Genomic DNA, 11502 nt, shown 5'->3' with positions numbered 1-11502 from the left:
GCGCCCGAGTGTGATTTATTTGCTGGCAGGTGGAGCGAAGTGCGAGAACCTCACAGAACCTCAATAATTCATTGAGGTTCTGTGAGACGATGGATGCACGTCCTTCAACAGTTTGAATGTGCTTGTTATGTCTTACGTTATGGTAACCTGCCTAGAAACTGTCGATGCCTAATTAGTAATTGTATTGTATTAGTTCAACTATTTTTGTTTCAATTTGTTTGTAGTTTTGCAGTGATTTAGTATATACTGTTATGCTGTACAACTGTTTTGGAAATAATAAATAAATTACACTCCTAATTCAGTTCAAAATCGAGTTTCTAGTACTTATTTTCAACTTACCAAAGAAAAACGCCTCTCTCAGCTCGTGCGAGGACGGCGGCCTCGTCCGCACGCACGCCAAGCACTCGTTGGCCGCGTGCCTCCACTTCCCGTCGTTTGTCGACTCCAGCTTTGCTTCCTTGTCGATATTCGAACTGGAATCGTTGAAACTGCGTTCGACACTACTCTGTCGTTCGATGGCCTTCTCGTTTTCCTTCGGGTTAGCTTCTTTGTTTCTGTCGGTTAATGTTCTGCTCGTGACGGTGGCGCTGGATATTCGTGAGCTGACGTCGGTCGAGCTCGACACGTCTACTTCGAGACCTGATGGAATTATAGATCACATTATAAAAGAAAAAAAGTTTAACTGAAAGAACGATAGTTCGAATATAGGCCTGACAAAATAATAAAAATAAAAACGAATTATTATTACTAAACAAAAATATGCGATATTCTTTAAGGGAAACAATTTAACACATTTAGTGCCGGGAATCCGCTCGGCGGGCGCTCTGTTCGTAGTCGCTTTCCTCTACAAAGCGGGAAAACGCTAGAATCGGCTACGCGTGTAGTGCTACGAAAAATGCGTTAAAACAGAATAGAATGGAAATATTTGTATGTGAAAACATTAGGTAGGGTAGTAGCATCCAGTAGCCGCAAAGAATACCATAAAATACCCCAAAAGGACTTACATTTACTTAACCGTGGTTTTTCAGTGCTAGCGATGCTCGTATCGTTCAGTAATGTTGAGGATTTGTTCACTTTCAGAGGGTCTTTCTCTTCCACATCGATATCATGTAGTTCACTGAAAAAAAAACAAGGTTAACAAAAGTGTAATGATTGTCCAACTTAACTAATGCTCATACACAGATTTACATATATCATAGATGACGCAAATGCATTATACTTCGCGTGTCCGAACCCCGACCAAGCGTCGAGGTTTGCAAGTTATCAGATCGCATGTAGAACCAAGCTTCTAACTCTACAAGCCCTAACTTCACAAACTCTATACCTTTTTTTTTATTAAAAGCCTATTTTGTGTCCCACTGCTTGGCAAAGGCCTCAACCTCCACCATCAAAGGTACTTAAATACTAAATACAGTACGTAGCAGCCCCCTTTTATAATATCTATAGTTAAATTTAAACAATCACAATTATTTTCTAGTGGCGCTAGTGAGCACGTTTATGGGCTCTTAATAAGCATAGCAAATGGCCAACAAAAAGCCGTAATAATTGTTAAATAAAAGACGTGTTGCTCGACAAGTATTTATTACGCGACTGCTACCCACTTCTTACAAATATATGAATATACCCATATATAACACCTTCACCCTTATTCTAAAACCACCCCTAAAGTGAAGTATAGTGTGCTACCTACGTGAGGCTATGAGGGGGGAAAACATATACAGCTATTAAATTACGTTATTAACATAAGACACACTATAGACTAAAATTACGAGAAAAGTTAATGATGTACAACTAAGTAGGTATACATTTAGAAAAATGATGTTACCTAACTACTTATTATCACCTTCACCCTAAGTTTACAATAATTTTCTTTGTCATTAACGTAACCATTAAGCACCATCATTTATGGACATTGACGCATAGTTCCAAAAAGATTTAAACACTAACAGTCTAATTGGACTTATTGGCGGATATACATGTACTTATTTTGTGCTTATTATTAAACCAAGATTACATCATGTGAAGAACCACATGTTTTCCTGTTAACCCTGCGTTATTAGTTCTGTTCTTACAACTCGTTTATTATTGATTTATTGTACTGATTACATATTACGTATTAATAGGTAGTTAGGTATTTAATTAACTGTATATAATGGGAGAAAGAGAATTGCAAAGTACCAATTAAATAATGTATTTTACTCAATTAAAAGATTTAAAAAAAACTAATTTAGGTATTTAGTTCTAGTATTCGCCTGAAGGGCCATGTTTCATGCAATTAACCTATGACATAATACACAATTTAAAAAAAAACCTTCCTACGAATTATAGTATTTCTTATGACCATCCATATCTTATTGGTGGGAACCGCGTTCTTGTTGGGCGGTTAGCCACCAGTAACTCCGGAGTTGCTTGACCTGCCGCGGGCGGGTTCATTACAATATTTGGCTGTGTCTCACTCGGCGCGACCTGTGCATTACCGGCCGCAGCGTCATCATCATCAACTCCTTCTGGCCCCCCCGCTGGCCCGGTGGAGGGTAAAGGATACGCTAAACTTCGATGTTGTGATGTATCGTGAGGATTATTAATTGGACTGTTCTGCCCAGCTTGATCTATCACTCTCGACCTAATTTGATCTACGTGCCTATGTACCGTTTCCGTTCCAGATTCATCCTTAACCGAATAGTTTGTACCGCCAAGGCATTCTACAATGCGCCCCGGGCACCATTTAGTGTTATTAGTACCGAATTTCCTATACCAAATTAAATCCCCTACTTGAAAACTTCTTTGTACCCCCTTTGCCTGCTTCCTAATGCGGTCCTGATGCTCGTGCGCTCGTGACGCCAGCTCTGGTTTTAAGCAGTCTAATCTGGCTCGAAGTGACCTACCTAGCAAGAGCTTGGCTGGAGGGTAACCCGTGGCGTAATGGGGGGTATTCCGGTAGTTCAACAAGAATCTACTTAACGCCGTATGAATATTAGTCCCTTGTTCCATACTTTTTTTAATTACCTTTTTACATATTTTTACCGCTGACTCACAAGCCCCGTTCGACGCTGGGTGGTAAGGTGCGGTTAAAATATGTTCAACTCCATTACTGGCCAGGAAACCCTGAAATTCAGTACTCGTAAATGGGGGACCGTTGTCCGTCACCAGCTGTTTGGGTAAACCGAAACGCGCCCACATTTCTCTAAACACATCTATTACGTAACTCGCTGACGTACCTGACATTTTAATTGCCTCTATCCATTTTGAATGCGAATCTACTACTATTAAATATTTTGCACCAGCCAATGGACCGAGGAAATCGGCGTGCAACCGTACCCAAGGACGTTCAGGCCACGGCCAGAGGCGCGGTTCGTGGGCCGGCGGCGCGTCCGCCACCGCGGCACATACGACGCACGCGCGGCAAACGCGTTCCACCGCCTCATCAATGCCGGGCCACCACACGTAGCTTCTTGCTAAAGCCTTGGTTTTGACAATACCCATATGTGGCTCATGTAGTTCCCGCAACACTTTTTCTTTACATGCCTCTGGTATAACAACCCGGTGACCCCACATTATACACCCGAGTTCCTCATATAGTTCATTTTTGCGATTTAAAAACGGTTTTAACTCTCTAACCTCCACGACTAATGGCCACCCATCTTTTAAATAGTTCAAAACCCGACTCAGTAATACGTCTCTCGAGGTTTCATTACGTAGCAGCTTATAGTCTAGCAACATCGCGTCCGAGGCAAAATGTAAATACGTCTGTTCAGGAACCTCGTCGCGCTCCTGAACCCCGTTGTCACGATGACCCTGTATCATGCGAGATAAGGCATCCGCGGTATTTTGATCACTACGAACATATTCAATAGTAAAATCATACGCCGATAATAAAATAGCCCACCTTTGTAATCGACTCGCGGCGGCTGTTGGAACACCACAGTTTGGCCCAAAAATCGTAACTAGTGGTTTGTGATCGGTGCGGAGAACAAAATTACGGCCGTACAAATACTGGTGAAATTTTTTTATGGCGAAGACGATGGCCAGCGCCTCTTTATGCACCTGACTATAATGTATTTCCGCTGCCGTCAGCGCGCGCGATGCATACGCCACGGCGCGCTCCACCCCGTCGCTGCCGCGTTGAGCCAGGACCGCTGCAATGCCGTGTCCACTCGCGTCACATGTCACCAGGCATGGCAAGCGCATATCATAGTGTACCAGGGCTTCCACACTGCACAAGGCCTTCTTAACATTAATGAAACTGTCATTCTGCCTGCCACCCCACACCCAATGTTTACCTTTACGAAGCAACTCGTATAGAGGGGCCAGAATGTCACTTAAATGCTTAATAAATTTCCCGTAAAAGTTCACCATGCCCAAAAACGATCTTAATTCGGAAATATTGGTGGGAGGCGACATTTTAATAATGGGTGCTATCTTATCCGTGTCAACCCTAACGCCGTCCTTATTTATAATAAAACCTAAATATTTAACCTCATCAACAAAAAACTCGCATTTGTTTTTTTTTTACTTTTAACCCGTTACTTTGCAATATGTGCAAAACCTCCTGTATGTGTTGATTATGCTCTTGTATCGTTTTACTAGCGATCAATATATCGTCTAGAAAGACAACGACATGGGGCATATTTTTGAACAAATTTAACATGATCCTCTGAAATATGCCTGGACTGGAGGATAAACCATAAACGAGACGGTTGTATTGAAACAAACCTCTGTGTGTGTTAACCACCGTATAACTTGCCGTATCATCCAAAAGAATCTGGTTATAGGCCTGTGATAGATCAAGCTTGGAAAAATATTTGTAGCCACTAATATTACTTAACAGATCGTCAATCCTGGGCACGGGATATCTATCTACCATTAGTACCTTGTTTAGCGTAACCTTGTAGTCCGCACACAGTCTGATGGCGCCGTCCGCCTTGTGCGCCACCACCAGCGGTGTCGCCCAGTCCGAGTGGTCGACCGGTGTGATGACGCCCGCCGCCAGCATGGCGTCCAGTTCGGCATCCACGCGCTGACGTAACGCGTAGGGCAAAGGTCGCGCCCGGCAATACACAGGCACCGCCCCCTCGCGCAGCTGCAGCGTGGCCCGCCCGCCGGTGAAGCAACCCAGGGTTCCGTCGAACACATCTTTAAACCTGGAAAGGATGTCATTCATAGTAAGAGACGGGTTCCCATAATCCTTCACCAGCTTATTGACACTTAATACTTTTATTCGCGGAACCTGAATATCTAACTCGGCAAGCCATTGCCGTCCTAATATATTAGTGGTTCCATTATCTATCACATACAAATCTAGCTTCTTAACACAGTCGTTAAATGACACTTCTACTTCGACGAAGCCTAATGGATAAATACGGGAACCATTATAAGCAAATAACCGTATGCGGCACTCTTTTAATTATAGTTGACTAAATTTTTTTTTGATAAGTGTCATTATTTATACACGAAAGGGGAGATCCGGTATCAATTTCCATGATTAATGGCCTATTTTGCACAAGTATCTCCATACATACCGGTGGATATTGACTTAGTCCCATTTGATATATGGGCCATTCGTCGTCGCTGTCCGTGCGCCGGCTAAGGCCCGCACCCGAGCCCTCGCCTCCGTTGTCGCGCCAGCTAGCCTCCTCGGCCGGATCGGGGTGCCCCCGGATGCAGTGATGGCGCGCGAGCGCCGCGCCCGTGCGCGCGCCTCGCCGCCTCCTGCCCGCCGTGCTGCCTCCACGGCCGGTCAATGCCCTCTCGTTGTAGCCGTGGCTTCCAGAGCCACTTCCGTGCTCCTGACTGGTTCCCCAACTCTTAGTCGCTCCCGGTCTTGCCCTAGCTCTGTGCCCCTCCTTTTCAGGACACACACGCCTCAAATGCCCGACACGCGAACACGTGTCACATATGTAATCCTTAAATTTGCACGCGAAGCGCTCATGTCTCGTGTCGCCGCACGCCGTACACTGTTTTTTCCCAATCTGGCTGGCATTGTAGTGCATTCCTATCACCGGAGATTCTACCGCACTAGAATCTTTCTCCGCCGACTCCATTGTAGTCGCTATTAGTACCGCTTTACTGTATTCGAGTTTTTTATCCGCAAATAACCTCTGTCGAATCGCGTCACTGGTAATCCCGCACACGAGTTGGTCCCGTAGGTTCTCTTCTAGCCCGCTACCGAAGTCACAAAACCTCGCCATTTGTTTTAACGTGGCCACGTACTCGGCAATAGACTGGCCATTTTGTTGCCTGCATTGCCGAAACTTGTAACGTTCCGCTAACGCCGATGGTACGGGTTCTAAGTGTTCTTTCACTAAACTCACCACTTTAGCATAAGTTAATGTAGATGGCTTGTCCGGACTACATAAATTCACTATCAATTCATATGCACTTTCACCTACGTTCGCGATCAAGGTTGCTAGTTTCAAATCGTCCGTAACGCCGTTAGCTAAAAAGTACATGTCTAACCTGTCGCAATATAAAGTCCAATTCCCCGTTTTCACATCAAACTCCGAAAATTTACCTTTGCCAGCCATTTTTGTGGATAAAAACACTGTATTGCACTATAATTTTACCATTCGCCGCCACTGTTAAATAAAAGACGTGTTGCTCGACAAGTATTTATTACGCGACTGCTACCCACTTCTTACAAATATATGAATATACCCATATATAACAACAACAACAACAACAAGTTTTATGTTTAAAATCCAATTCAAATATTTGTTTTTTAAATAATTCCGTTTAATATCATTATTTTTTTTTAATTCAGATTTCATTCATCTGTCAGAAAATCAATGTCATTCGAGTTCATCGATTTGTGATTTAAGGGAGCGGGGAGTGAACGAGCGAGACCGCTGATATAAAATCTATAAGTATGAGCGAGACAGTTGAATCTACGCCTACTACTAACTATTGCGTCAATTTTTGGACAGTCAGGTGCAGCACAGTGGACACACGCGACTCACCTCGGGAACAGCGCCTGCAGGTCGCGCGGCAGACAGATGCCGATGTAGTGCGGCGGCGGGCCGGCGGCGGCGGCGGGCGCGGGCGCGGCCTGGGCGGGAGTGGTGCAGCACAGTGGACACACGCGACTCACCTCGGGAACAGCGCCTGCAGGTCGCGCGGCAGACAGATGCCGATGTAGTGCGGCGGCGGGCCGGCGGCGGCGGCGGGCGCGGGCGCGGCCTGGGCGGGAGTGGTGCAGCACAGTGGACACACGCGACTCACCTCGGGAACAGCGCCTGCAGGTCGCGCGGCAGACAGATGCCGATGTAGTGCGGCGGCGGGCCGGCGGCGGCGGCGGGCGCGGGCGCGGCCTGGGCGGGAGTGGTGCAGCACAGTGGACACACGCGACTCACCTCGGGAACAGCGCCTGCAGGTCGCGCGGCAGACAGATGCCGATGTAGTGCGGCGGCGGGCCGGCGGCGGCGGCGGGCGCGGGCGCGGCCTGGGCGGGAGTGGTGCAGCACAGTGGACACACGCGACTCACCTCGGGAACAGCGCCTGCAGGTCGCGCGGCAGACAGATGCCGATGTAGTGCGGCGGCGGGCCGGCGGCGGCGGCGGGCGCGGGCGCGGCCTGGGCGGGAGTGGTGCAGCACAGTGGACACACGCGACTCACCTCGGGAACAGCGCCTGCAGGTCGCGCGGCAGACAGATGCCGATGTAGTGCGGCGGCGGGCCGGCGGCGGCGGCGGGCGCGGGCGCGGCCTGGGCGGGAGTGGTGCAGCACAGTGGACACACGCGACTCACCTCGGGAACAGCGCCTGCAGGTCGCGCGGCAGACAGATGCCGATGTAGTGCGGCGGCGGGCCGGCGGCGGCGGCGGGCGCGGGCGCGGCCTGGGCGGGAGTGGTGCAGCACAGTGGACACACGCGACTCACCTCGGGAACAGCGCCTGCAGGTCGCGCGGCAGACAGATGCCGATGTAGTGCGGCGGCGGGCCGGCGGCGGCGGCGGGCGCGGGCGCGGCCTGGGCGGGAGAGGTGCAGCACAGTGGACACACGCGACTCACCTCGGGAACAGCGCCTGCAGGTCGCGCGGCAGACAGATGCCGATGTAGTGCGGCGGCGGGCCGGCGGCGGCGGCGGGCGCGGGCGCGGCCTGGGCGGGAGTGGTGCAGCACAGTGGACACACGCGACTCACCTCGGGAACAGCGCCTGCAGGTCGCGCGGCAGACAGATGCCGATGTAGTGCGGCGGCGGGCCGGCGGCGGCGGCGGGCGCGGGCGCGGCCTGGGCGGGAGTGGTGCAGCACAGTGGACACACGCGACTCACCTCGGGAACAGCGCCTGCAGGTCGCGCGGCAGACAGATGCCGATGTAGTGCGGCGGCGGGCCGGCGGCGGCGGCGGGCGCGGGCGCGGCCTGGGCGGGAGTGGTGCAGCACAGTGGACACACGCGACTCACCTCGGGAACAGCGCCTGCAGGTCGCGCGGCAGACAGATGCCGATGTAGTGCGGCGGCGGGCCGGCGGCGGCGGCGGGCGCGGGCGCGGCCTGGGCGGGAGTGGTGCAGCACAGTGGACACACGCGACTCACCTCGGGAACAGCGCCTGCAGGTCGCGCGGCAGACAGATGCCGATGTAGTGCGGCGGCGGGCCGGCGGCGGCGGCGGGCGCGGGCGCGGCCTGGGCGGGAGTGGTGCAGCACAGTGGACACACGCGACTCACCTCGGGAACAGCGCCTGCAGGTCGCGCGGCAGACAGATGCCGATGTAGTGCGGCGGCGGGCCGGCGGCGGCGGCGGGCGCGGGCGCGGCCTGGGCGGCGGCGCTGCGCGGCGCGCGCGCCTCGCCCGACCCGCTCTCGGCCACGCACAGCGGCTTCCAGTCGTAGTCCAGCAAGCTACACAAGATAAGCGTTAGGGTTATTCAATACAAATGCCAAATCGGAGAAACATATAGAGAAAAATTCCACCGACTATGAGTTTAAGGCTTGTAAATAGTTTATTTTCAATATCTATCTATGCTCGTTTTAGAGGAATGCGGCTGGGTGAGTAAAGCTACCGTTGGAGGGTAAACTTACAAGGAAGGGTACCCAACTGTCCGACTCCGATTTGATTCATTTTGATATATATTATAGAGTAGTCTAAAATAACGGACACGTATTTTTTTTTAGCTGCCCAAACTCAACCTGTTAGGAGAAAATGGCCTTCAAAGTACTAAAAAGTTACTAAATCTTCTAACTACTATAGAAAGTGATGCTCAAGCAACTTGCTAGTTAATGGCTGGTTTGAGTATATGTTTGAAAGCAGCAAAAAATAATGAGCACGTGTTTTGTTATATCGGCTAAAACTCATTTTTTCCTAAAAAAATCGACATTCGAAGTTTTATAATATCTTTTCGCTAAAGTTACACATAAAGACAGGTATTTTTTTAGGAAAACTTGAGTTTAAATAAAATAAATAAATAAATAAGCAGATAGACTAATCTTGTTTCCTCATACAAAGTTTGGACCCCCCATTTTACCCCCTTAGGGGATGAATTTTGAAAAATCCTTTCTTAGTGTACCCCTAGACCTTCTAAAGAATCTACGTGCCAAATTTGGAATCTCTAGAACCAGCGGTTTAGGCAGTGCGTTGATATGGCAGTGAGTCAGTCAGTCAGTTTCTTCTTTTATATATTTATAGATTAACTAAATAAAAAATTAATAGGACATAAAGCGACCTATACGATATAAATTGCCTCGAATAGCATGGAGCATTTATCCAAAATTATCCAATATTTTATCTTTTTTTACCGTATTTTTTCAAGACTAAAGAAAATTGTACTCGAATCGTTCGGAAGCGCAGGGCGCACCGATCGGGGGCGCGACGGCTGGGCTGGCAGTTTGTATGGCAGATTTTGAACTTTATTACTAAGTTAATAAGGGTTGTAATTGATGACTTTACGCTTAAAGCATAATAAGCAATTTCATGCCACTTACACGCGACTGGAAGGAGAAAGGTTAAGATTAACTGGAAGGAGATCCCTCAATGGGGTTCGCCTTTGTACTTACTAATTGCATGTTACTTTTAATATGTTTTTTGTACAATAAAGAATTTACTACCACTACTTAAATGTAAATTTTACGAGCATGAGAGGTGATTTTTTTTTTATTGAACAACAAATAAGATGCACAAATACGAGGGCCATGTACGTACCTCAACTTGGCCATTCTCTCTCTAGTTGACTTGGCGCGGTCCCTCAACGAAGAGAAAGGCTTGCTGCGCCGGTGGGTGTCGGACAACAGCCAGCTCAGATCGTCCATGTCGCTCGAGCCCGACGCCGCGCTCTCCGACAGGTGAGGTCTGCAAGTTAGATTATGCTTTAATATTATCAATACTACTTCACAATCAAAATACAAACAAGTTATCTAAAATTAAATTACGAACACTTTAGACAAACTGTATGTAAATTATATACATATGTATATAATACGATGACTGTCTGTGTGTATGTAAACATCTTTGCATTTATGGTATTTAAATATCCTACCGACTGCGCCAGTTTTTAAGCTGACGAGTAAGAAAAGAAAAAAAAAACCGATGTGATATCTCTTTTTTATACTTTAAATATTGTCACATTATAAATAGAGTAGACTAGTATTTGTACATCTTTGATTTAGTTTAAAACGATACCAAACGTGACTTAGAACCTTAACTTAAACAGTTATAACTTCAGACTACGCCGAAGCTAAACATTTTCCCCCTTATTCATAAACGTGTACTAAAGTTACGATGCCGCTAATAATCGTTTGTCCCTTTCCGACGTATTGGTATGATGGACGGGGGGTTTAGGAATAACTGTTGGAAAACCTTAATGAAAAAATAAATTTATAAACTGTAATATATCTCGTTATACGATTTTAGGGGTGATAAACTAACTTAAAATTAATGATCAAAATCCACATAGCGGAATTCCGAAACGTTTTCTTCTAACGAATAAACGTTATATTCCAACAAAAATCAGAATAAAATATTTTTTTGGCAAATATAATTACCGTCTGTGTTTATTGAGTGATATTAAGGTGGCATATCCACTCATGTCCAACTGAGAGGGCGGCGAGCTCGACACATCTGGAGCTGTGAAACCTGCGGACAAACCAGACATTGTATGAAACTACATGAAATCGAACAATAATCACACAATTATTAACTGATTTTAGGATATTCTAACTCATTACGATTTTTTTGTTAATCTTTTTAATTGATGGGAAAAATATACTGGTTGTTAACAGAAGCAAACACTTGGAACTTAATTAAAAAGTGTTACCAGTGACACCAAATTTATAACAGATGGGAAAACAATCTGAAAATTTTCACGTTAAGTGATAAGAGTTGTCATAAGAATCTTCATCTCCTGGAATAGTGCCGAAAGTATGTGATGTATATTAATGGAGTCATACTTGAACTTGAAGTCCGTCGCTGCGTCTCTGACAGCCTTGGTCGATGCGAGCCGCTGCTGCCTTTCATTCCGTACAGGCTCGACGAGCTTGGTATGGGACTTAGCGTCAAAACTCGATCACTGAAAGAA

The 11502-nt window shown here is 47.3% G+C and overlaps 2 protein-coding genes across 3 annotated transcripts in view; both read right to left on the bottom strand.

Annotated features, from left to right (window-relative positions):
* Positions 1-11502, bottom strand: part of LOC133519480 (uncharacterized) — a 41384-nt gene that overhangs the window by 6130 nt on the left and 23752 nt on the right. Inside the window, 10 exon segments of the mRNA XM_061853486.1 lie at positions 340-639; positions 1005-1117; positions 6957-7346; positions 7481-7831; positions 7874-8224; positions 8267-8617; positions 8660-8833; positions 10131-10277; positions 10970-11060; positions 11375-11493. Coding sequence (XP_061709470.1) covers positions 340-639; positions 1005-1117; positions 6957-7346; positions 7481-7831; positions 7874-8224; positions 8267-8617; positions 8660-8833; positions 10131-10277; positions 10970-11060; positions 11375-11493 — 2387 coding nt within the window.
* Positions 1565-6661, bottom strand: LOC133519700 (uncharacterized protein K02A2.6-like). 2 transcript variants are annotated; one of them, XM_061853755.1, is made up of 2 exons: positions 5520-6659; positions 1565-5141 (listed from the first exon to the last, which is right to left on the bottom strand). In XM_061853755.1, exon 2 carries the CDS (start codon positions 4399-4401, stop codon positions 2335-2337), a length of 2067 nt encoding a protein of 688 aa, XP_061709739.1. In that variant the 5' UTR covers positions 4402-5141; positions 5520-6659; the 3' UTR covers positions 1565-2334. The 2 variants fall into 2 exon arrangements, with proteins under 2 accessions (XP_061709739.1, XP_061709740.1); XM_061853756.1 differs by having other exon boundaries at positions 4417-5141; positions 5520-6661.

Source organism: Cydia pomonella, chromosome 7, assembly GCF_033807575.1.
Source record: "Cydia pomonella isolate Wapato2018A chromosome 7, ilCydPomo1, whole genome shotgun sequence".
NCBI classification, from domain to species: Eukaryota; Metazoa; Arthropoda; class Insecta; order Lepidoptera; family Tortricidae; genus Cydia; species Cydia pomonella.
The sequence above is the reverse complement of the archived record's forward strand: the minus strand, read 5'-3'. Positions and strand labels throughout refer to the sequence as shown.

Bases quoted from the DNA above. Each gene is read 5' to 3' on its own strand.
- LOC133519700 (XM_061853755.1), bottom strand. From the start codon at position 4,401: ATGTCGCCTCCCACCAATATTTCCGAATTAAGATCGTTTTTGGGCATG.